This window comes from Mangifera indica, chromosome 2 (assembly GCF_011075055.1).
Source record: "Mangifera indica cultivar Alphonso chromosome 2, CATAS_Mindica_2.1, whole genome shotgun sequence".
Classification (NCBI taxonomy): domain Eukaryota; kingdom Viridiplantae; phylum Streptophyta; class Magnoliopsida; order Sapindales; family Anacardiaceae; genus Mangifera; species Mangifera indica.
The window spans coordinates 16,494,178-16,519,644 of record NC_058138.1 but is presented as its reverse complement, the minus strand read 5'-3'; the positions used below and the strand labels follow the sequence as shown (position 1 = coordinate 16,519,644).

At 34.7% G+C, this 25,467-nt stretch overlaps 6 protein-coding genes and 1 non-coding gene across 13 annotated transcripts; 4 read left to right on the top strand and 3 right to left on the bottom strand.

Annotated features, from left to right (window-relative positions):
* Nucleotides 1–448: 448 nt before the first annotated feature.
* Nucleotides 449–2,638, bottom strand: LOC123208281 (elongin-C-like). Of its 2 annotated transcripts, none has more exons than XM_044625664.1 (4): nucleotides 2,303–2,638; nucleotides 1,923–2,028; nucleotides 1,278–1,401; nucleotides 449–708 (listed from the first exon to the last, which is right to left on the bottom strand). In XM_044625664.1, the coding sequence occupies exons 1-3, from the start codon at nucleotides 2,412–2,414 to the stop codon at nucleotides 1,323–1,325; spliced, it is 297 nt and encodes a 98-aa protein (XP_044481599.1). In that variant the 5' UTR covers nucleotides 2,415–2,638; the 3' UTR covers nucleotides 449–708; nucleotides 1,278–1,322. The 2 variants fall into 2 exon arrangements, with proteins under 2 accessions (XP_044481599.1, XP_044481598.1); XM_044625663.1 differs by having other exon boundaries at nucleotides 1,295–1,401.
* A 1,125-nt stretch (nucleotides 2,639–3,763) lies between these two features.
* Nucleotides 3,764–6,007, top strand: LOC123208280 (ras-related protein Rab11C). Of its 2 annotated transcripts, none has more exons than XM_044625662.1 (3): nucleotides 3,764–3,889; nucleotides 3,989–4,188; nucleotides 5,121–6,007. In XM_044625662.1, exons 2-3 carry the CDS (start codon nucleotides 4,024–4,026, stop codon nucleotides 5,604–5,606), a joined length of 651 nt encoding a protein of 216 aa, XP_044481597.1. In that variant the 5' UTR covers nucleotides 3,764–3,889; nucleotides 3,989–4,023; the 3' UTR covers nucleotides 5,607–6,007. The 2 variants fall into 2 exon arrangements, with proteins under 2 accessions (XP_044481597.1, XP_044481596.1); XM_044625661.1 differs by having other exon boundaries at nucleotides 3,764–3,899.
* On the bottom strand, nucleotides 5,915–8,908 carry LOC123208279 (metal tolerance protein B). Of its 4 annotated transcripts, none has more exons than XM_044625656.1 (2): nucleotides 8,457–8,908; nucleotides 5,915–7,139 (listed from the first exon to the last, which is right to left on the bottom strand). In XM_044625656.1, the coding sequence occupies exons 1-2, from the start codon at nucleotides 8,502–8,504 to the stop codon at nucleotides 5,934–5,936; spliced, it is 1,254 nt and encodes a 417-aa protein (XP_044481591.1). In that variant the 5' UTR covers nucleotides 8,505–8,908; the 3' UTR covers nucleotides 5,915–5,933. The 4 variants fall into 4 exon arrangements, with proteins under 4 accessions (XP_044481591.1, XP_044481595.1, XP_044481592.1 ...); XM_044625660.1 differs by having other exon boundaries at nucleotides 8,699–8,908; XM_044625657.1 differs by having other exon boundaries at nucleotides 8,464–8,907.
* Nucleotides 8,909–10,422: 1,514 nt separating this feature from the next.
* Nucleotides 10,423–14,476, top strand: LOC123199129 (serine/threonine-protein phosphatase PP1-like). Of its 2 annotated transcripts, none has more exons than XM_044613999.1 (4): nucleotides 10,423–10,881; nucleotides 12,497–12,759; nucleotides 12,849–13,069; nucleotides 14,020–14,476. In XM_044613999.1, the coding sequence occupies exons 1-3, from the start codon at nucleotides 10,704–10,706 to the stop codon at nucleotides 13,020–13,022; spliced, it is 615 nt and encodes a 204-aa protein (XP_044469934.1). In that variant the 5' UTR covers nucleotides 10,423–10,703; the 3' UTR covers nucleotides 13,023–13,069; nucleotides 14,020–14,476. The 2 variants fall into 2 exon arrangements, with proteins under 2 accessions (XP_044469934.1, XP_044469927.1); XM_044613992.1 differs by having other exon boundaries at nucleotides 12,200–12,759.
* A 2,853-nt stretch (nucleotides 14,477–17,329) lies between these two features.
* On the top strand, nucleotides 17,330–17,898 carry LOC123208613 (DNA-directed RNA polymerase II subunit RPB7-like). Its single transcript, XM_044626142.1, has 3 exons — nucleotides 17,330–17,476; nucleotides 17,572–17,737; nucleotides 17,812–17,898. Exons 1-3 carry the CDS (start codon nucleotides 17,361–17,363, stop codon nucleotides 17,896–17,898), a joined length of 369 nt encoding a protein of 122 aa, XP_044482077.1. The 5' UTR covers nucleotides 17,330–17,360.
* Nucleotides 17,899–20,412: 2,514 nt separating this feature from the next.
* Nucleotides 20,413–20,486, bottom strand: TRNAV-CAC. The gene has a single exon. It is a non-coding gene; the product is annotated as a tRNA-Val (tRNA).
* A 35-nt stretch (nucleotides 20,487–20,521) lies between these two features.
* LOC123199125 (trichoplein keratin filament-binding protein) lies at nucleotides 20,522–24,860 on the top strand. Its single transcript, XM_044613982.1, has 15 exons — nucleotides 20,522–20,666; nucleotides 20,770–20,863; nucleotides 20,954–21,000; nucleotides 21,104–21,193; nucleotides 21,308–21,361; nucleotides 21,946–22,023; nucleotides 22,127–22,195; nucleotides 22,268–22,423; nucleotides 22,508–22,634; nucleotides 22,910–22,950; nucleotides 23,293–23,382; nucleotides 23,486–23,590; nucleotides 23,981–24,151; nucleotides 24,315–24,424; nucleotides 24,537–24,860. Exons 1-15 carry the CDS (start codon nucleotides 20,631–20,633, stop codon nucleotides 24,610–24,612), a joined length of 1,344 nt encoding a protein of 447 aa, XP_044469917.1. The 5' UTR covers nucleotides 20,522–20,630; the 3' UTR covers nucleotides 24,613–24,860.
* The last annotated feature ends 607 nt before the right edge of the window (nucleotides 24,861–25,467 follow it).

Genomic DNA, 25,467 nt, shown 5'->3' with positions numbered 1-25,467 from the left:
CCATAGACTGGCATCTGGCTTCTGGCTTCTGGTTGGCAATCGCCTTCTCAATGCTTACTCCATAGCAACCTTCGCTGTTGGAACCCATGGCTTCTTACTCATTTGAATTGTATAGATATCTTTTTGTTTCATTTTGATTAACATCTCAGGCTTACTATTAGATATGTAAATTTAGCCCTTGACTTGTGTATTTTGTGTCTCTTCTTCAACCCTATCAAGGTAGATACCATGATAGACATTTAAGATGAGATTATGACCTATTATTGCATAGGGTAAGTCTGGTTTTTGCTAGTGAGGCTATCCCTTTCAAGGGATGAGCTTAGGTTGTATGTGGGTCCTCCCTCTGAGGCCTTCTTGTTTTTTCTTTACCATACATAATTACTCAAAAAAAAAAAAAAGTATGACATTACATGAGCTTAAGAAAATCAGGAAAAACATACAAAGACCCTGATAAAACATTTTAATCTTCGTAAGACTTGCCACATGTGTTCTATAGCATACAACAGCTAACTCAAATCATTCAATGACTACTTTAATTTTTGGCCATACAAGTCTCAAACTATTCTTAGTAAAAACAATTGACATTCAAATACACTTCTGAATACACCTCTTTGCAGTGGCAATGAACTCCAATGCAGGGTTTTAAAACAGAATCCTAGTATCTTTTAAGCCTTCTCAGGCAACAATATCATCCTTAAGCAGTTGGACCTAGACAAAGAAAAAAGGAGTAAGGTCAGATTGCAACAAATTGAAGCTAACTAAACAACAGATAAGACCAACAAATAAAAGAGTATAAACCATAATGAAAAATAGGAACCCACACAAATCAAATGATAGATTAATATATCAGCTAACATTGTAGCCTCCCAATCAACCAAAGGCTGTCCAAAACCTTATACAACATTTTTACCATTTTCACCTTCTCTCTTTGCCCATACATCTTTCTTAATACACTAATCCTTCATGATTGCCCATGCATACCCAACATGTTTCATAACTCACCAATTTCATTTACTTCTCCTAAATATTATCCTAATTAATTATTATCATCTAAATCCTAACATTTCATTATTATCATAATTAAATATTATCTTAATTAATTATTATCCTAATCAATATTATTGATTATTTTTATTAGCATAGTCCTAACATTTCAGTATCATCCTAATTAAATATTATATTCATTAATTATTATCCTAATCAATATTATTAATTGTTATTATTATTGCCATAATGAAAACATGCAACTAAAAAATGACAATAAGGAGAAGGCTTACAATGTTAAAATACCCACCACTCAAGAAGAAAGTACAGTGATTTGCTCAAGTGTGGAGATAGTTAGCAGCCATCATCAACTCCAGGGTTAGTTCAGGTTCAATGTGGAATTCAGTCTCCTTACCCCTGACCAAAAGAGCAACTTTCTTTGTCAACATAGTGCAACATGAAGATAAAAAAGCATACACTTGAGGGCTTCAAATCTTTGTTTAGCTCCAAAAAGCAATCAGTGAAGGTGGAAGATAGAAAAAAAAAAAAAGATAATTCATGTTAGTTTAAAATGGACACACAGATAATCAAAAGCATGCACTTGTCTTCAACTCAATGATAATGGAAGAAGCACTGTCCACCTCATTACAAAGCTAAGACCCTATCAACAAAATAGTCATTTCACAAATGGAATGGATAACATTCTTATAGAGCTAACAATCCATTGAACACTAACAAAATTGCCAAGCATAATTTCAACAGAGACTCCTCGTTTCTCACAGCAAACCAAAATTTAAAAATTACCCAATACACATAGTCAATAAAACTCGGATTTTCATCCAAATGCACAGTATCAAAAGACAAATAAATACATCGATAGACTAAAACAGTAAATCAACAAAAGAACACAAATTACAGAAAAGGAAAAAAGAAAGAACCTGGCGTACTGAAGAGACCAATAAAAATATTGACAGATCTTCTCCAGAATGGTGGTGCTTATCTCAGGGAATGTCACTTTTCCATCCTGTGTTTCAGCAAAACTCCCTGCAAGGCCAAATTAAAAGCGAAAATGGTAGCGTTTATAAATTACAATTGAGATATCATTTCCGATTTTACGTTAGAACGTTACAAATACTGAAAATGCGATATTAAACAGTTGATTCCAGCAACGTTATGATATTTGCATTACGGTATCATAAAATTCGCCCAAAACATAACAGTCATCATCACCCACAAAAATTATCAACAATAAATTATACGAAATTAGCTATTTTTAGCAGAAATAAAGAATAAATAAATAAGAGAGAGAAAAAAAAACCTGGTGAGGTAAGCATGTTGCGGATGGTCTGCGAGACCATGGCAGCTTCCTTGTCAATCATGAACTCGCAGCCCTCCGCGCTGATCAACTTCACCTTGGCTTCCTTATTCATCTTCTTCTTCCAAGGAGGAATTTCGATTAGATGATGTAAACGGATCGGATGATCGAAACTCGGTGTTGGGTGTTCGCTGAATTCTACCAAGTATGGATTGGTTTTCGCACGGATTTTGAAGGGGAAAGGTTGATGTTGTTTGGGTATGAGTTTGTTTCATTCCGAGCGGTGGTTTGGAAGATACTCCAAACTGCATGTCCCAACCCTGGTTCGGTGCAAATTCATTTTCCATCAGATAATTTATTATCTCATATTTTTATCGGTATTATTAAAAGTAATTTTATTATTTAATAAAAATATTTTTAAAATATAAATTTATTATATTTTATCCCATTAAGTTTTAAAACTAATAATTTTATCTTTTTTTATTCAAAGTTTGAAAAATAAAATTTTTTTTAAAGATTTTTATAAGAATTACTAATGATCGAAAACAATGATATTTTTTCTCCCTCTCGACTTCTCTTTTAGTCGTGTTCTATTTTTTGTCATCTTCTCTTCTCACCAATGGTACAATAAAGAAACCAAAATTTGAGTTTTTTCGTCATACGATAAAAAGACTTAGATCTCAATCTCTTCGTCACATAGTAAAGAGACATAGATCTTGATCTCTTTGTCGTGCCATTGGTGAAGGGAAAAGACAATCGATGATAATTAAAAATATACTATGATTGAGAGAGAAGCTAAAAGCAAGGGAGAACGCCACCATCACTATTGTCTCTGATCACCTACAATTGTTGTAAAAACCTAGGAGGTAATATAAGTTTTTGAAAGTTTTGGTGAAGTTAACTTTGTTAGTTTTTAAATTTGAAGGGTGAAAATGTAATAAATTTTTAGTTTTTAAAATATTTTTATTAAATAATAATTTTATCCTTAACAATATAAATAAAATTTAATAAAATAGTAGGTATTTAAACTTTTGCTAGTCAATACATGGAAAATATGGGGAATGGTCATTTACTCTATAAATATAAAAAAAGATTATAAATTATTTCTAATTCTAATTCCACCTAGGAATAATTAGCAAATTAGTAGTAATAAATTTATATTTTGATTTGTATTTTATATTATTTTCAAAAACAAAATAAAATTGATTATATTTTATTACGTGGCAATAACTCATTGGTTGTTTTCATTGAATACGCTAGATCTGCCCTTAGAGTAACCAACCAGAAATTAAATAATTCCGAATAACGCGGGAGTGGCAATCCAAAGATCCAAACATCCACTCCACGCCACCTGCCAGCCTGAGACTGTCAGTTGCCACCTCATCATTTTGTCATTTTTCTGCCCCAAATGAAACGACGCCGTCCCTTCTCAAACAATGTATCTTTTAAATACCTCCCTCCCTGTCCATTTCCTTTCTTCTTGTTTCCAGTTACTCCCTCTCTCCCATTTGTATACATTCCCTGCAATTCCTCCAATTACCGTACCGAAAGTCTCAGTTCTCTCTTTCTCTCTTTTCGATCTATCCGCCTGTGAGTGAAAGTAAGAACACTCTTAATTCACCTATCTGTCCCTCTAATTTCGTGAAATTTGATTGGTTTTTGAGGTGTGTATGTTTGTTTTTTTTACAGGTGGTTAAGGAGAGATTGGAGAGGGAGAGGCTGCAATGGCGAGTAGAGTTGATCACGAGTACGATTATTTGTTCAAGATCGTGCTGATCGGCGACTCTGGTGTGGGGAAATCAAACATTCTTTCTAGGTTTACGAGGAATGAGTTTTGCTTGGAATCTAAATCCACTATCGGAGTTGAGTTCGCCACCAGAACTCTTCAGGTGATTCTCTTTAAAAGACGTGTGGCTTGATCTGTTTGGTAGTGAGAGTTTGTTTGGGTTCGTTGATAATATATTCAGCTTACTTATTTGTATGTAACGCCTTTTTGTAACTAAAAATTAGTACAGTGTTTCTGTGTTACTGACGTTAAATGTTACCGGAAAAGTGCTCTGGTATTGTTACCAGTAGTTCGAATGGTGAGAATAATGCGAGATCTTGTAAGTTAATTTGACAATTTATATTGAAGGTCATTAGATATTTTGTTGGCTTACATTGTATCCAATTTTTTATGCTTACAGTCAAATTTTATCTTCTCGAGCATCTTGAATGGTTTAGTAGCCTTTGAATTAACAAGGAAATGTTGCTTATAATTGCGATTTTTTGCCTATAATTAAATTTCACGAACCGCATATAGTTTATAATTAATAGGTTTCTGTGATTGGAAAATTATTGTAGTGGACACTGTTCTTGCTGTGAATTACTATACCAGAACCTTAATAAGAGTGCATTAGGACATCCTAGCGGAAGGAACACATGGTTGTTGGGAAATATGGATTATGGCATATCTGACTGAGCACTTAATATAATGATGTATGCACAATGTGGGGTGGGGATGGGGTCCTTCTTGAAGTTTTTTATGATGTTGAAGTGGTAAGATCAATAGTCAATTGACTTTATATGGTTAGAAGAGGTGAATAAAATGTGTGTGGCTGTTAATGATGTTACCATCCATTGATTTTTCGCTAAGATGGAGTTCAATGAAAAATCATGAGTTGCCAATTAGTGAATTGATGACAAAGTTTTTTCTTTTTCCTGAGCCCTCCATAGAATTAGATGGCTCTGAATTCTAATGGATCCTAAGATATGTGGTTTTCAAAAGTGCACCAATTTTTTTGCCTATTAAACTTCTTTCATAACTCTAAATTTGATGCAGGTAGAAGGAAAGACAGTTAAGGCACAGATCTGGGACACAGCAGGGCAGGAGAGATACCGAGCTATCACTAGTGCTTATTATAGAGGAGCTGTTGGTGCCCTCCTTGTCTATGACATAACCAAGAGGCAAACTTTTGACAATGTCCAGAGGTGGCTCCGTGAGTTGAGAGATCATGCTGATTCTAACATTGTGATAATGATGGCTGGGAATAAGTCCGACTTGAATCATCTTAGAGCTGTTTCAGAGGAGGATGGGCATTCCTTGGCTGAGAAGGAAGGTCTCTCATTTCTTGAGACATCTGCACTGGAATCGACCAATGTTGAGAAGGCATTTCAGACAATTTTGACTGAGATTTACCATATGGTAAGCAAAAAGGCATTGGCAGCCCAGCAGGCAACTGCTACTTCCACCATGCCCGGTCAAGGAACCACTATTAATGTTTCTGATCCATCAGGGAATGCGAAAAAAGGTTGCTGTTCTACTTAAGTTGATGTGGATACTTGAGGAAGGAAGCAGAATCGCTACCAAGCAGACGATTTTCTTTTCCTTTCTCTTCTTTATTAATCTGAATCTTTGGCTGTGAGAGAGACATGTAGAATACATTGTTACTTGATTGAGTCGTGGTAACGAAGCTTGTGAAATCTGAATAGGTAATACAGCCCTTTCTTAAGCTCCATTGGCTTTAAAATTAGAAAACTGATGGGATGAGATTGTAAGTTTTGCGTTAATACTATTGCTTGCTAACTTGTATTAGTATATGGTGTGGCAAATAAATTAGAATGGGAAGAAGCTGATTACTGAGGAACCTTTTGACTAGTATTCAATTTGTACAGTCACATGATGAATTCTATGTATTTTCTTACAATAATCCTTGACCTTATCAAGTATTTGACTAGAGTTGACTCCAGGCTCAGCTATCACGTGGCAAGACAATGCAAGTTTCCCGGTTGTAATCGCCCAAACATGCAGGTCATAAATAGTTTGAACTCCACGGATACATTTTATGTCCCTTTCTAGCCTACCAACATCGATTTCACTTGGTGTCCTCTCCATCAATATGCCAAATACATTTCTAATCATCGGAATCGTAGTAGCAACAGAAAACGCTGAGAATATAAATGTGCAGACAAGATCCACAACACACCAATCTGGTCTTAACCACATAAATGCCCCTGCGATCATCACCCCGACTGATTGAATTAGATCGGCCATGACATGCAAATAAGCCCCTTGGAGATTTATGTTTAATATCTTCATCTTCGCTGGCGAACTCACCAGGTTATTTGAGTTTCTATCACCTTCAGCTACTAAACCTATTGTTTCTACCTCAACTTGATGATGATGATGATGATGATGGTGATTATGATGGTGATGATTATCATGATCATGATCTTTGTCCCCACAAACATGATGAGCATGATCATGACCAAGGCAAATGATCACAATTACATTGATGATAAATCCAAATGCTGCAACTCCAAACATGAGTGCCCCATTCACCTCTGCACATTTATGAACCATTCTGTAAAGTGCTTCATAAATTAAGCAAGCAGATACTAACCATATTAGTTGCATTGATATAAGGGCTCCCAAAACTTCAAGACGATGGAATCCGAAAGAGTAATGTGACGTTGCCTCCCAACCTGAAGCCCAGACTGCAAAGAGAGAGATGGAGAATCCAGCAACATCCATCGCCAAGTGAGCTGCATCGGTCATAACAGCTAGACTGTTGGCTTTAACCCCACCAACAATCTCTACCACCATTGCTATTAGGTAGAAAATTATGAGTGCACAAAGTTTTGCTTCCGATTTAGATCGTTCTTCTGATTCCGATGTATTGTTTTCTTGTTTCAAGAAGGCACAAACAGAATCACAAGGTATTTGTGGTGCCACTAAATTAGCAACATTTCCTCCAGAGACCATCGCCATCTCAACATCATGGTGGTCCTCTGATCTCAGAATGGAGACCTCCTTGCTTTCCATCCGCTTTAACAATGAGGGGATTAACTTGCTTTCCATCTGCTTGGATAATGAGGTGACTCATTTAGTACAAGATTGTAAAATGCAGAAATTGAAACAAGTTAAGTATGACAGACCAACTTAATAAACAAACAAACAAATGCATCTTTGTCATCTGAAAAACAATGAGTATAAAAAGGAATTATAACGAAAGATGTAGAAAAGAAAACATCAAGAGAAAGCAAGATTTCTGTTCACAGAGCTGAATATCAAGACGAGGCAATTTCCCATTGTTCATCTTGTGCATTCAAGTAACAAAATATATCTTCTCTCAACTACTTTTCATTGCAATAAACCAACAATCTTAGATTACTTTCACTTGTCCATGTAATGCAGTCAATTGTTTTCAGTGCAACACGAGAAAATCATCTTAGGTGATTTCATGCTTCTTTTACTTGACATACACTAGCACTGTTGTTATACAAATTAACACTATTATACCCAAAGAAATCACTTTAGTTTATCCGTTGGGAGGAACAGCATTCATTTTATGGACCCCTAAGCATAATTTACCTAAAGCATGATGCAATCTTTTCACCTTAAATTGAATAGCATTTTTCATAGCATGCAGTGAAATATCTCCCAATCCCATCCATTGAAACTCCATACACAGTCCATGCCCGCTAAATCAAGAAATTTACTTTGTTAATTGCCAAGATGGTAATTTACATTCCCAACTCAAAAATAGTGATTCAATCAACTCATCTTAACTCCATGAGCCTCAATTATGAAAATATTCAGATTGCAGAAAAGGTTGATTTAATTCACATGTTCAAAATGCACCTTCTTTTTTCATAAAATTAAAGCATAAAAGATCAACCTGTGGATTCATTACATTCCAAATGATCGATCGAATATCTCCTATTAACAGAGAATTATATACAGCTTGCTGCTAATGATTGTACATAGTTGTTCGATACAAATTGTTCAATACAGGTTAAGAAAAAAGAACATCTTTATCAACTTAGAAATTTTCAAACCCAAAAAGATAGAATTTTAAATCCTATTCAAGTCAATAAATTCATTCAAGATCAACCATCCAGCTGATTTTGCTTCAAAATACTACAAAGAAAAAGAAAATTAAACACACGTTCACATTCTAAAACACAAAAGCAAATCTGACCTCAGGTTACTTCAAAACAACATAAACACCATCAAAAGACTAAAAGCTAACAAGTCATGATCCATGAATCAAAATCAAACAAAGCATTTGTCTAATGAATAGAATAGAACACCAACCAAACACCCATTTGACAACACCCCAGAACAAACCTAAAACAGCGAAAACAATTGTGTACAAGTCAATGGGAGACGTACAAGATACCTAGAAAGCTCGAAGGAGATCTGCAGACTGTTGCATATCATACATAAGAAAAGATTGTATCAAAACTAAAATTTAACAGTTCTCACATGGAAATACCAAAACGATTCATATTTTTGGTTGATTTAAGGCTCTGAATTGTAGATGACAGGTACAACGAAGAAAACAAATTCGGGTCAGCAGTTTGCACAGGTCAAACAACAGAAGACTAATTTGGACAGCAATTGGAGAGCCTCACCCTCACGCGCTGCTTAGAGAGTATAAATCTTTTCAGAAAAGTCGGTTACTTTTCACACATTGTCTTCCACAACAAGATTATTGTCCTCCTGTGTTTGGCATGGCAGCAAATCATATGGGGAAAGTTGAATTTCAGGTTTATGGGCGGCCTCTAAATTGTTTTCAGAGATAAGTTCCAATGAGCTTGGAGTCACTCAGAGCTCCAAACATTTAAACTAAATTACGTTGAAAAAGATTTGACCTGGTCATCATATATGGTAAAATCATATTTTTTTTATATGATTCAAAATTTAACCAAATCGTTTATTGCCCCTTGAAGGGTAATATAATAATTTTTTAAAAATAAAATAATTAAAAATAATATGACAATTTATCTTTCTAAAATGTTGTGTCACAATAATTTTTCATTAAATTTTAAATGAAAATTTTATAAAATTTAAGAATTTTAGGATTAAAATTTGGGGTTTTGCCAAATTTTGAGGGAGGAAATAGTAATTTACTGGGTGATTAGGACAAAGAAATAGATAGGAATTGACCTACATAATCTATAAAGTAGATATGTCGACAACATAAAAGATTGAGGTTATGAAAATCATGTGAAGAGAATTCCACAGCATGTTGGTCTGTTTTATTTCGTGTCGATCTCAGACAAACCCAATCTTCCTTTCAAATTAATAAATCAAACAACCAATTTTACCAAAATAATAGCATAAAATACAAATAAATAGTCAATTAAATTATATAGACATATTTTTTATATATAATTTTAGTATAAAACTATACAGACGTATTTTTATTATATAATTTGAGTATAATAGTATAAAATACAAAGATAATATATTCAATAGTATAAAATACAATTTGGGTATAATAGCATAAAATACAAATAAATATTTAATAAAATGACACAGATTTATTTTTTATATATAATTTGAGTGTGAATATGATATATCATTTTTAGTTAGTAAAATTATGACTTATTTATATTTAATTCGTGTTTTAAATACGTTGTTTCAAATTTTTTATCCCAAAATATATTAAACGTGTATTTTTATTTTTTTTATATTTTTTGTTTTTCGTAAATTTTTTAAAGTATAAAAATATCTTTTATATTTTTAATTAATTACTATAATGTCATAACTATATAAAACAAAAATACAATTTTTTGTTATCCAAATTTCTAATCCCTCTTAATAATTTTTTATAATAATTAAATCTTAATTATATTTTATGTTATATTATGTTTAATATCACTTTGATACTTGATATTTGAGTTATTAATTAGAAGATTTATTAAAAGTGTTAAAATTATGTTTAGTACTGTTATATTTATATAAACATATTATTGACGATGTGCTATATTAAATTTATATATACACGTTCTGTATTTTTTTCGTATCTAAATTTTATTTTATTTTTTATAAACATATTTTTTATTATTTACCATATTATACTCTAATAATTTATGTACCCTTATTTTTTCGTTCTCATATTTACTAACTAAGATATCATTATGTGATTAAATGATTTTAAATTAAAAATATGTTCACACTTAATTATATGATATATTATTTATATATTTAAATTATATACAAAATATTGTATTTGCATAATATAGATCATCAATATTATTCATTTATCTTTTGTAAAAATAAATAGACATTAAAAATAGGAAAATATTGTAATAAAGTGAGAATAAGAAGGGTGCTTCTGAGAAAGAAAGAAAGAAAGAAAGAAATATAGCAAGTGGTGTGGTGTTAACATTACGATTTGTCTGCCAGTAGGCTCCTCCGCCACGTCGGAGCTGCAATCAGTGTCTCTGCCCTGCCCACCTTCATTCAAATCCTTTATTATTCATTTTATATTATTCTATCAATAAAAAGCGACAAAACCGTTTCTTTCTTTAATATTATTTTTTCATTCTTCAAAAGCTGAGGGCTCTTCAAATTTTGTTTGGGTGTTTAAGATTTGTGCTGTAGAAAGTAGTCAAAGTGACGCAGGGAAGCATGGACCCTGCCGTTTTGGACTATATCATTGATCGTTTATTGGATTTCAAGAGCGGTAAGCCGGGAAAGCAAGTTCAACTCAGTGAGTCTGAGATCTGCCAACTCTGTACGGTCTCCAGAGAAATCTTCCTGCAACAACCCAATCTTCTTGAACTCGCTGCACCCATCAAGATCTGCGGTACGCCGTCGTTTTTACCCCTCTTTTGCCTTTTGAAGGTTAAACTAGTGATAATGAGATAAGAGCAGTAATAAAGTTGAGAATTTTTTTTTTTTTAAACTTATAACCCGTGACTTTTGAATGTTACTGTAAAGGTCTCTCTTTTAGTGCAGTTGATGGTGTTTTTTGTATTTCGGATATAATTTAGTGGGGAAGTTTGCGGCTTTTGGGAAGAAAACTGGGTTTTGAAAATGATGGTAAAGGATAAACACAAAAGAGTGATATGAGGGATTTTAAAAAGATATGATTTTTAGTCTCTATGGCTCAGTTGAGTTTCGAATATTTTGATTTCGTGTTTCATGAGATTGATATCTATTTTAGGTCTTGTAATAATTATCCACAAAAGGTTAAAAGGAACTAGGGGGAATAAGTGGACAGGCTTGAGTAGAAGAAAATGGATTGTCAAAAAATCATATGGGTGCTAAAGGTCTACACTGAGGCTGATGTAGCGATAGAGAGCATGCTTGGAATCAATTTTGTATATTTAACTTGATGTTTGTGCTTGAACTGGATTGGTTGTAGAGTTTATTGCTTTATATTTGTTGATATCTTTGTATTGAAGTTTCTGTTTTGGTGTAGACTATATTCAACGAAATTAATGGTACCTTGTTATCACTAGTGTCTGATTGTGTGACATTGAACTATTCATCGAAATTTGATCGGGTGTGCTTAAGCTAATGGCTTTACTTTACTTCAATTGGTCCCTTTTTGGTGATGTATAATGTTAACATATATGATTTTAAATCTTAAGTATGAGATTTTTGGAGAACATAACTTGATAAGACAACTGCATCGAGGGAAAAATGGCATTCAGGGGAAATAATCTGTATCTTGTTTGCTTCCATATACACAATGGAAGTGGTGCCACCACGGTATTGCTGCTTCTTGGATTCACATTGTAATATTAATCTACACAATGCCTGAGAAACCTCAACTGTATGCCTAAATTGCTCCCGCAACATAGCAGGACAGGCGAAACTCTCACCTCATTTTTATGTTAACATAAGTGGTAGGTAATGATAGAGGGTAGTAGCAGTTTGTGTTTGGTTTTTAGAGTAGGAATTGGTCCAATTTCATTATTCAAAATTTTTGTTTTCAATAAGAGTTTGGCTGGGTGTTATTATGACCTTAACTGAATTTCTGTTTTGGGTGTCTCACTGTCTCTTTGTTTGCATATGGTATGAAATTCTTTTTATCATTCTTGCTTATATTGTCTGTTGCTGCTAAAGTTGAGTATAATAGTCTTTGTGCTTTTGGCTTTCTTTTTCTGAATTTCCAGGAGATATTCATGGCCAATATTCAGATCTTTTGAGGCTTTTTGAATATGGGGGTTTCCCTCCTAAGTCTAATTATTTATTCCTTGGGGACTATGTTGACCGTGGCAAGCAGAGTTTGGAAACAATATGCCTTTTGCTTGCATATAAAATCAAATACCCTGAGAATTTCTTTCTTTTAAGAGGAAATCATGAATGTGCCTCTATCAACCGGATTTATGGATTTTATGATGAATGCAAACGCCGATTCAATGTCAGATTATGGAAAGTATTTACTGATTGTTTCAACTGCCTTCCTGTAGCTGCTCTCATCGATGACAAGATATTGTGCATGCATGGTGGCCTCTCCCCTGATTTAACAAATTTGGATCAAATTAGGAAGTTGCCCCGTCCAACTGATGTTCCAGATTCTGGTTTACTTTGTGATTTACTTTGGTCAGATCCTGGACAAGATGTCAAGGGCTGGGGAATGAATGACCGGGGAGTCTCATACACTTTTGGGCCAGATGCTGTTTCAGATTTTTTGATGAAACATGATATGGACCTCGTCTGTCGTGCACATCAGGTCAGGGATAAAAGCCTCTCACTCTCTTCCTGTGTTCTTAATTCAAGTAGCTTAACTCGATGCGTATTCATCGATGCTTATTCATCCAGGTTGTGGAGGATGGGTATGAGTTCTTTGCTGATAGACGGCTTGTCACAATATTTTCTGCTCCCAATTACTGCGGTGAATTTGACAATGCTGGTGCAATGATGAGTGTTGATGAAAGCTTAATGTGCTCTTTCCAAATCCTTAAGCCTACAGATAGAAAGCCAAGATTCTCATGAAAAAAATATGGTGATTGCTGTTCAAATCACCGCTTAGAATTGCTAATGTGAGTTTTGCACTCCTTCTTTTGCTACATTAAAGTTTTTCATGGTCATATTTAAATATAAAATGAGGAAATTGCTCTCTAGTGCTGAAAGCTTGAAGTATTTTCCTAAGTGTGAAGGTGCATGCAGCTGTCAGTCTTATTGGTAGACTTTAATTGTGCGGGTTATCATGTAAATCTTTATTGATACTCTGTTTATATCACTATTTTTGGGCCTAGAGCCTTAAAAAAATGGAATATTAAACTAGAATAAGTTTGACTAAAGAGTGAGATTGATTTAATTACATGAGATGAACTTCACAACCTGCCAGATCATCTAAGTTGGCAGCGCAGAATTTGCTGAAATTGTGTGTTCTTATACAACTTGCCTCATCTATGGCATCTGCCTCACTATCTGTTGTTATTTGAGTAAAGACAAGCATCATAGGATGCAGACTTGTCGTGCCCCTGTAACTTTCTGTCCATTCTCCTTCACATATATGTTTGGTCAAATTTTAATTCTTTAACTTATATTAATCATAGCACGTGATGGGGATGGGCTGTGTCAATTTTACTTTTGGTCGTATTTGAATGAAGAGTATCTTGTGGTTTCCTCTTTATTGTGTATATGTATATGATTAATTATTTAAAATTGTGGTTATGGATCTCTCTACTCAATAATAGTTTTGTACTATGGTGAAGACAATGATATGCACAGCCAAGAGAAGTCATCTTAGTTTTGTAGGATGTTCAAATATCCTTTTGGATTCTTGAACACATTATTTTGTTGTTCAAATTTTTATATATTAGTAGCATCATCTCTTTAAAGTTGTCGCAGCTTCTACCAAAAGTACGTGAGTTTTCTATAACTTCATCTATAAACATATATTTGTTTATTGTGACCATTCCAATATTGGATGTTGATTCCATAATTTCTCTCTCAACGTTTTGCTAATGTTACACATTCCTTGCAGCCTATTTGTGAGTTGAGGAAAAACAGTTGAAGATAAGCCTGGTTTATAGCTCCTTCAGAATTGGAAGTTGCAGATTGTTAACCTTTCTTTCTGGGTTGAAGGGATGGGTTATTTGTCAAAATTCTTGTGTCAAAGGAGGAGCTCTCCAACTTCAAAGTGAGCTACCTACTTCATACGACAACATCGATTGGCAGGGTATTCATTTTTTTCCTATTAAGTTTTCAAGGACCGTGTATATTCATAATGTTTTGTAAATTACTGCATTTCGTAGAATGTAAGACCCAATTGGAGGATTATCTTCTTCAATACAAGTTTTCTCTCTGCCGCTTTAATTAACTTTGGCTGTAAACTATTGGCATGTATTGTTATCTCTATTGCTGCTTGCACTGGATTGTGACTTGTTGAACATTTCATTTCATGCATATGAAATTTATGACATTGATTAGCCACTTGATCACTGCTGCCTCGTTGCCATCAGAGCCTTAACTCTTTGTCATAGCACTATCGTCACTGTACAGCTGAAATGTCAAACTTACATGCCATACATCCGAAACCTCCACTATTCTCAGGTAATTTCATTCTTGAAATGTCAAACTTGGCACGTCAGTAGATCCAAAGTGTCTACCCTACTTACAAAACAGGGTTAACGTGGAAGCTGATCCAACTAAGACTTCTGCATGATCATGTGCTCAAGCCCACTTCGCACTCCAGTTTTTATTGCGTAATTTACAGAAGTGCGTTTTGATGTTCTGGTATGTGACAAACAGCTCAAGCCCTATTTATATTCTAAGTGTGATCCAATTTTCAGTGCTAAATCAGAATGAGCTTCACTAGTCTGCATGGCAGGGAGCAACTGAAGATGCTTGGTTTATTTGTTCACTTTTTGCTTGTAGGGGTGGCCTCTACCACCAGAGTTGTTGGTAGTGGACTTTTACAACACAAGGAGCAATTTATGGGCATCCTCAACCATTACGTCTTGGTCATTTACCACCAATTCCAAAACACCCACCTCCTCATCAACGTCCTCCAGCCTGTCAGGGGTGTCCACCTTCCCAGTCTCCACCACCGTCACAATACCCTCCACCTTCCGAATCTCCACCACCCTCTTATGGCCATCCTCCACCTTCACAATATCCACCACCCTCTCATGGCCATCCTCCACCTTCTCAGTCTCCACCAACCCAATCCCCACCACTGTCTCCCACGTATCCGCAACCATCACCACCTACAACAACTTATCCTCCACCTATTGCAACTTATCCACCACCATCGCCTCCCACTACAACCTATCCACCACCAACCCAATATCCTCCACCTTCTCCTAGATATCCACCTCCAACTCATACGCATCTGCCACCAGCTCAAACGTATCCACCACCGACTCAAACGTATCCTCCACCATCCCAATGTAATCCACCACCGTCTTCGCCGTATCCTAGACCAACGCGTGCATGAATAAACTCTATAGTCCATATAACATGTACTTGTTATGTTGCTAATAATAATAAGTGCAGTAATAATTGAACGTAGTGACTATCTAAAACCCTATGCATGCCTACTACTAGCAATGAAATAATATATTGTGCTGAAGTTATCCCATTATTCCTTGCTTTTCCTCTTGTTTAACATACAAAGTACAAAAAATTGAAGTTTCTGACAAAGCACAACCAAAACAAGTGAGAATATTTACGGCCAAACAGAAATGATAAATTTAGTTACGTTTGTAGTGTGACAATGCACCCAGTTAAAAATCGATTGAGTCAAACGACAGATTTAACAGTTTGGATGGTTACACTTGAGCAGCAGTGTTAGAGATTCAAATATAAAAAAATGAAAGAGAATCTCACATTTAATAAATAGAATATAAAAGAGTGATATATAAGTGTGTGGATTGGATTTTAACACAAGCTAATTAGTTTTATATAATATGAGTTTTAATTTTTATACTTATAAGTGCAATATATATTTCCGATATGATATCAAAGCATGAGTCAAACGGTGGGTCTAACAACCTAATAAGTGTTCTTAAATACAAGTGACAACGCATAATGTCAAAAAACCAACTGAGCCAAACAACAGGAACAGCCTAAGTGGTTGCTCTTAAGCAAGAGTGTTAGAGACTCAAATAAAAAAAGAAATAAAAAAAAGAAAAAGAATCTTACATTTAATAAACTTGAGTAAAGTGAGTGATATATAAGTGTGTAGATTGAACTTTAACACAAGCCAATTGGTTTTGTGTAATATGAGTTTCAATCTTTACATTTGTAAGTCAAATATATATTTTCGATATGGTATCAGAGCACAAACCAAACAGCGGCCTTAACAGTCTAAAGTGTTATTGGATACAAAAAGTGTTCTTAGATACAAATGACAATATACCTAACTAAAAACTGACTTGGCCAAATAACGGGTCTAACAGTCTAGGTGATTGCACTTGAACGGGGTATTGAAGACTCAAATAAAAAAAAAAATAGTCACACAAACTCAAAAAAAAAAAAAAGAAAGAGAGTTTCACAGACTCAAATAAAAAAGAATAATAGAGAGTTTTACATCTAATAAATAGAACATAAAAGAGTAGTATATAAATGTGTGAATTAGACTTTAATACAAGTTAATTAGTTTTGTGTAATACGAATTTTAATTTTTATACTTATAAGTAAAATATATATTCCTGACATTTAGCACTTGAAAAATAAGTGGGTTAACACATATTCAAATAGAGAGGACCTTCATTTTCAACTTTTTCATAAAGTTTTGTGTTAATTATTCTCAATTTGATGTTGATATGCAAGCAACATCATAATGTTTTCACTCTCATATATTATTAGAATATCAAAAGCAAAACTTACTATATATTATGGGAAAGTATGCAACTATTACAATGGAGCACCTAGAAATGAAAACCTTTCTTGTCTGTAATATGAGCTCTAATATGAAGACGATGGAAAATTTTTGTCTCTTTTATACAAAAATTTATATTCTATTAAAAAATAATAAAATATTTATTGAATATAAAAATATATTTATAGAATTCAAAATTTGACTTAAGTAATATACAAAAGAGGCAAATTAACAAGAAAACGAGTTAAAAATATATTTATCATTGTTTCAATTTTTATCATGGAATTCAATAGGAAGGGGTGGACTAAAATTCGTATCTAAGGAGTACGAGCGAAGGATTTTTATTAAATAGTCTTGTTTTTCCAAAATTGAATATTTTATTTTGTTTGCCTCTACCAACTGGAACTCAAAACGCAAATATCTTCGACGTTTTAGTCCAAACTTCTCCCTACAATTACGTGGGAGTGGAACCAAGTTTCATTCTGTAAAGAAAATCAAAGATGTTCTTCCACATGATATTGGAGCGTAACATGCAACTTCACCCACGCCATTTCGGTCGCACTCTGCGTGACCATCTCGTCTCCAAGCTCATGAAAGATGTTGAAGGCACCTGCAGGTAATTAAATCATCAAAACTATAAAACTATTGTCATTCAATGATGAACCACTAATTGAAACAACACCCCCTTGACCTTGAGCCATTTCTCTCCAGTGGCCGTCACGGATTCGTGGTGGCGATAACGGGTGTAGAAAACATCGGAAAAGGGAATATTCGTGACGGAACGGGTTTTGTCTCGTTTCCGGTGAAATATCAGTGTGTGGTGTTTAGACCCTTTAAAGGGGAAATTTTAGAAGCTATTGTTACTATGGTAAACAAGGTATATCGTTAAATCTGCTTTTGATATTATTTATCAATCAAGTTATCCTTTTAACTGAGTTGGAATTTTTGCAGATGGGATTTTTTGCTGAAGCTGGACCAGTTCAAATTTTTGTTTCAAACCATGTAAAGGATTCATTTATTGTTATTGTTTGGATCTGATACTGATTTACATGACCAATGCGAAATGGCAATTAACCCTTTTTTTATCAAGGAGTTTAATTCTTTTTATGTTGTTGGCGTAATTGTGAGTCGTGCACCACCAAGTTTAAGCAAATTCTTGAACTGCATTTTTTAGAGTTCTGACATCTGTATTAATTAGTATCATTGTTATATGTTTTAGCTGATACCGGATGATATGGAGTTCCAGTCTGGAGAGGCGCCAAGCTACACAACCTCAGATGGATCAGTACGCTTCAGTTTTAACTTGTCACCAAATGGAATTACAACTAGATTTTGAATTGGGTACTTTGGGGTTGTTGCAGGTTAAAGTTCAAAAGGATAGTGAAGTGCGATTAAAGATAATTGGGACTCGTGTAGATGCTACTGAAATCGTATGCACTTAAGCATAACTTTCCTATACTTTGAACTACAACTCATACTTATTATGAAGAACTTTGCATATATATATATATATATATATATATATATATATATATATATATATATATATATATATATATATTATTACTAGTTCTGTAAGCATTTCTATTGCTCCATATGTGTGATAGGATTTCTATTGTTTCTTTATGGAAGGGGTAAATCATAGGCCTGTCTTCTGTAAGGATTTGTTCATGGTGGTTTTGGGAGTCACCTTTGGAGGGTAATGCTGAAACTTGTTCTAGCTTGCTAAATTTATCCTTCAGGCATGTGATTCTGTGGCCTGTAGAGTATAAGCTGTTGTATTTCAAAGTCATGAAACTAGCCTGCCATTTAAATGTTATGTTGATATGGATTGAAAAACCTGTTAATGGTTGCCCAGAAAATTAGATTCGAATATGAAATTCTGAGATACAAAATTCAACATGTGGTCGAATGAAGCAGAGTTTATCCTTTTTGGGCAATGTGCACAAATACTATTTGTAGGATTTGATAATTTATGAATGTTTCTTACTGCTTATCTAATATTTTGGTCCCTTTTCTTTTGCAGTTCTGTATTGGCACCATAAAGGATGATTTCTTGGGCGTGGTTAATGACCCCGCAACAATTTAATGAAGTTGATGAGGGGAAAGTTATCTGCTTGTCTTTGTTTTGTAGTTGATTTCAAAGAGCATTTATTTCCCCTTGAAAACGCTTTAATTTTGTTGGCATTCTTGTTTATCTGCATATAAGTATTTATGCTTGCGAGTGCCAAAGATTGTTTTGCATTGCCATATTTGCTTTGCCTTAAGGAGTCTAAGTATTCGAATAGTGACATGGGTTTGGACTCAATTCCAATTGGCAATACAACCCAACTACCTTCTTACTACAACGGTTCAGCTCGTGCTCCTTCAAACTCGTCCGCCACCACAGCCCCCGACAACAAAAACAAGTTAATCCAATCTTTATGCAAAAAAGTTTTTAAACTCCTCACCAACGAACATAACACACCTACGACCTCCTCCTCCTCTCTTGCTCTCACCATAACTCTCTTTCTGGTGCCCAAAACTTCTCTGCCGCCTCATCGATAGTGGGTTCGACCAAGATCGTTTCTTGGCAACCAAACTCATAAATACTTTTCACGGAAAACTAGCAGTTGCATTTGTACCCATCAACGCTAGGAAAGGAGAAACCATTTTGATAACTAAGAACATGAGATTGTGTGAAGATTGCCATTCTTCTACGAAATTCATTTCCAAGTTTGCAAATTGTTAGGGTTTACGTTTATGTGAAGAAAAGAAAAATACACAGGTGGCAAGGCTGGGAGGATAACAAGTTGCAGTCAACCAGCAAGTCAACTTGTAGAAAAACATACTTAACCTGTAGGGGAACATGCAGTGCAGCAGAAGCCTCCAGATCAGGATACGCAATTAGAATGTGGGACCACCAAGATATCCCAAGATTAGGTGGCAATGCTGGATCGGGAATGCAGTGGAAAGGGAGAGATAAAAAGAGACCTTGAGTGGAAGAGGAGGGCAGGCAAAAACATTGTAGAATGTGGAGGAGGGAGAGAGTTAGTCTCTCTAGAGCTAAGAGTTGCTCTTAGCTGATTTTCTGGGATTTGGTTTTGTTGCTCTATAATTCTATTGAATTAGGGAGTTGAGATTTATTGTAAATAGAGGTGTAAAATCTCTTTGTTTCATTTCAGTAAAATCCTCAATACATGGTGTTTACATTATATTGATTTTCTATGCTACAACATTTATAAACAATATCATCAGTTCATTTACAACATTAGCAAAAATTACATTACAAACAACTATTTTCCACACCAGAATCTGCAGTGTACTGTACGTCTGTGTGTGAAAGGCTTTCAGCAGTAGTAGCTCTCACCGATATTGCTCCAGGTACTCATCACAAATAAAGAGATTCTGGTTCGACATGTTAATCGCTTTCACCATTTTCGCAATGGGGTCTGTTCATGTGAGGATTATTGGTAGTCTTCTTACTGTAACCAAAAATCAATCTTTTTCCTCCCAAGCAACAAGAGTTCATATTCTACGGTCAATGAAAAATGAAATAATAAAAGATAATAATGTCTGAGCCCGGGTTCGAACCGGGGACCTCTAGTGTGTGAGACTAGCGTGATAACCGACTACACCACCCAGACGTTTTGTCAAAAGTTAATTATTTTTTATATAAATAAATTACTTTTGGTAAGTAATATAACTCACAGCTCGTCCTCTCCGTTGATTGAATTGCAGAGAAACACCAAACAGAAAATAATTCTCTGCAATCAATCTTCTCTCTTACCATGGAAGCGCATCATGCATCTTTAGGTCGACGAACGGTGCTGATCTAATCACCGTTTAATCTTGTTACAATCATCTCTCTGAATATCATTGTTTTCAATCTAATTAATGGGTATTTTCTTTTCTTTTTTGTTGTAATAGTTGGAAGAAATTCGTCAAAAACGAGCCGCAGAGAGACTCAGCAAGACTTCTTCTGGACCAGATCTCACTAAAGTTTCTTCAATTCCAATTAACGGTGTCCTCGCTGTTTTTCTTTTTAATTTTTATTATTTCCTTATTCGATTAATTTAATTGCTTATGGGATTGCTTTATCATGTACGCATAGATACCTCTGGAATGATTAAATCGGAGAGCGGGAATCGACTCTCTGAGGTAATAATTTTGTATTTTTAATTGTAAAGATTCAAAAGTTTTTCCTTGAATCCATTTGTTGGTCAAATTTGCTTATTCTGATATCTAATGATGCCTGTTGTAGACCGATGTTAGTGGCTTAGTATCTCAACTGAAAGATATGCAAAAGAAGAATGCGGAATTGGAAGAAAGAAACAACATTCTGTCTTCAAAGGTATTGTTTTGATTATTGTCAAGCTGTTATTATTATTATTTTTTTAAATTGGGTTATTAGTGATGGAGGCTTTTGGGTATATCTGGCTGAAAATTTGTTGTCTGATTTATTCAGCTTCAAACAACTGAAGCAGAAAATGGGATTCTTCAGTCACGGCTGAGCGAGCTGGTTAGGGAACTCAACTTTATGTTCTATTTGTTGTGCATGCTTGGGTAGACAAATCATTATCTGTGGGATGTGGATAAGTTCTTTGTAGATTTTGTTGAGAAGTGAAAAGCAGAAAACCTCTTTGATGTAGTGGTGTATAATGATTGACTCAATTTATATTCTTTCTTCCTATTTTCTGTTCCATTCTCCCAAATGGCAAGGCACTAGAAATAACTTTGGGGAATATTTTCTTTGGGGTATGCCTGTTGTGTAAAGCTTGAATTCTTATAGTTTTTGCATTTACCTATATGATGTGTTTGATGAAGTTTAAACCGTTTAAATATTAGTGTCTCCTATTTCATTACTTGAGAAGTACAATCATCAGATTAATTGATATTGGTTTACGTCTAACTTTTTTGTTTCTCTCTACATGCTTAGAATTTGTTTTTGGGAGAAATTAAGATTGCATGCTTAGAATTTTGTTAAACTTCAATGGCAGATTATGTTTATTTGCCATGCAATGCATAGAATTTCTACATAAAATTTTTATCATGCTTTTGCTTATTATTTTTTTATTTATATGTATTTCCTGCAATAAATTGTAGGAACAAAACACTGTACCATCTTTGAGAAGAGCTCTGAAGGATGTTGCAATGGAGAAAGATGCAGCTGTTGTTGCACGGGTAGATATCATCTGATTTAAGCTTTATGTGCTGTTTATTCTCATCACATATCCATTTGTGTCTATTACCGTTCTCCCCCACAAAGTCTAATATTTTAGTGTAGGAGGATCTTTCAGCTCAACTTCGCACTCTGAAAAAACGTTTAAAAGAAGCAGAAGAAGAACAGTACCGGGTATGCAAATCATGCTGTTTTCTGAGATATGATGTGTCTTAAGTTATTATTCTTACTTTTTCTCTTCCATAGGCTGAGGAAGATGCTGCAGCCTTGAGAGCAGAACTAAACTCATTACAGCAACAAGCAATGAATGGTCCTTCTGTTGGAATAACATCTCTGGGAATTTCACCCGATCATATCCACACACTAGAAAAGGAATTGACTTCTGTAAAATATGAATTACAGGTCAGACTGTGCACTGTAACTTTTTATGTTTCCTCCTGCTGAACTTTATGGTCATAGAATCTCATGTTGGCTTGATATATATAGCAAGAGTTACAATTGAGACAGAATGAGCAACAACGGTTAACAGAAGAGCAAGCTCGAATTTCTGTGCTAATATCTGAAAAGCAGGAGTTGGAAGAGAAACTTGCTGCAAGCTCCAGAAAAGCCTCAGGTATTCCCATAAATTTGTTCTAGTTGTGATGGATAAAACTCACAATTTTTCTGTTGTGCATATCTTCTATATGCCTAGATTGTTCAATATGCAAAGAATGCATCCTTTTCTTTTTGGTCTCCTTTTAGTTTCAATTGCATAAAATTGTTCCATTGACTTCACAGTAAACTAATAAACTTTCTAAGTTTTAAATTTGTCTTGTGGCATTATAAAAATGGTTATATTTGCTGCTTTTTGGTTGATTTCAAGCCACTGATCTTGTCTCTGCTTTGCAGAAGAAGTCTCAGATAAAGCTGCTCACAAGACATTTTCACCAGTAAGATAACGTCTTCACTGCCTTTGTGAAGGTTAAGCCTAACAAATAATAAGCAATTGAGTGAACATGCTAATTAGTTTTCAGCGCTGAAGAAAAAGTGAAATGAAAACTTTAATTGCATGCATGCTTGTGTCTGCTTTGTCTTTTATGTTGATTGCTATGGTTTGTCATTATTGTTTACGGCAACATAGTCTGTAACAGCAGCATCTCTTTGACTAATTTTCCTACGATGCTTGATCAATCACCTTTAATGCAAGGCAAGAAGATGTTGAAGGGCCAATGTTTCATGCTTTGTTGTTGGTTTTCCTATTTTTAATTTGCTTTTGTTTTTTTTTTTTACAGGAAGAAAAAGAAAAACTTGAAAAGCAATTGCATGATATGGCTGTAATGGTTGAGAGACTAGAAAGTAGCAGACAAAAACTTCTGATGGAGGTGCAGCCTGTGTTTTCATGGTTATTGTTTTCTGTAATTAGTGGATTGTTTGGGGTGCATCTACATTCTCAAGGCAATGTTTATTTCCTTTTTCTTTTGACAGATTGATAGTCAATCTTCAGAGATAGAGAGACTTTTTGAAGAAAATTCTAATCTCACGTCTACTTATCAAGAGGCAATGAACATAGCAAAGCACTGGGAGAATCAGGTAACCAGAAGGTTTCTAGAATCAGACTTATCTATTAAGGTTATCTGCAATTATATGTTGCATGATTTATGCATTTAGTTGCAACTTTCCCCTGTACTTGTGCTTTTTAAGTATGTCATTATAAGTCATTGTCTGCCTCAGTTCAATTCATATGATGGCTTATTCATTTCGCATCTACATAGCTTTCTGATAATGTGCTAGAGCTATTGTCACAACCTCTGGCTAAAGTTGATGTTAATTATGGTGTTTATTATTCTCTATTGATGATAATAGCTTCTGTAAATGCTATATTCAAAATCTTTCCAGGAGTTGGCATTGTTTCAGATAGTAATGACCATGTTTCTTAAAGGTGAGTAATTCTGATAATCTGCATTATATACTATTTTTCAGGTCAAAGACTGTCTTAAGCAAAATGAAGAACTTCGTGAGATCCTAGACACGTTAAGAAATGAACAAGCCAATTTAGTGTCTATGAATGATAAGGATATTATGAGAGGTTCATCAGAAATCTCGAAAGATGCTGTCAGCCAGAATGGTTTGCCAGAGTTTCTGTACCTCAAGGTTTGCACAAAAGTTAGGAAGTTGTGTTTCTTCATGAGTACAATGATCTTTTCTTTGAAGAAATAACTACCAGCTTACATTCTGGCCTTTCTCAATATATGGCATTCTTAGGGACATTCTTTGTTGTATGTGATTCTCTTACTATCCCTACTTGTTGTTATAGGGCCAGCTTGCACAAGAACAGAGCAAAGCAGAGGCACTGTCGGCCCAGGTATTGATGCTCCAAGCACAACTTCAGCGAGCCACACAAGCATATAATGGACTTGCACGGCTGTAAGATCTTCTATCTGTTGTTTCATTTATTATTTTTTTCACTAGATGTTTTGGTGTTCAAATTATTCATGAAAAATTCTCTGATGTTGGATCTTTCGTGAAAATATTGCAGCTATAAACCAGTACTACGGAATATAGAAGGCAGTCTCATTAAAATGAAACAAGATGGTTCTGTAACTGTGCAATAAACAGAGAGGGCAGTTTTGTGTCAACATTTGCCATGGATGCTTTTGTGCAACCAACATATACAACTTGTAAAAGATTTAATTTGATCACACATTCTTTATTCAATTAAAATGATTGTTATAGTATTACATTGGTGTTTCAACCCTTACAAACAAACAATAGAGAACATTGGTAAATGGCATGTGATGGAAGAGAGCCAAATCAAGACTCCTTTATTGACAAATTATTTGATATGAGTCTGTTGTTGAAATTTGGCAGCCCTGTGCTTGAATATATTTTTAATGCAGATTTTATGCTGTTGCCTTTAAACTACTGGAAGTTCTGTAATCAGAACAGGTTCACCATGAAACCAGAATGAACACATATCTCATTATGCAGATTCATAGAGAGCTAAATTTATTGGTTTCCTCTGTTAAGTTGAAAGTTAGACTTCCCTAACAGTGATGTTTCATGTTAAATAATGATTGTCATCATTTGCTAATAGTCTGTTCACATGATAAGAGATGTGCCAACTGTAAATTTCTAAAAGTTGGCATCCAATTCTCCATGATTCAAGCCTCTAATTCCTCTTGAATGGAATCAAACCCAAAACAATACTTTATTTGGGATTTAAAGAATCTCCTGGCTCTACCTGTTCAACCTTGTAAAGACTCCCTCTCTCTCTTAGCTGTACTGTTGAATTATGAAAGAGGAAGTGACAGAAAGATGGTCTTGTGCTTATGTTGGCTAGCTATCATTGGTTTCTATTTTTATCTGCCAATGAAAGCCACTTGTTCAAATACTGGGGCCAAGAAAAAGAAAAAGTTGTCTTTGTAACTGTTGACAGTGCTTGCTTACTAAGCAATTGTGATTTTTAA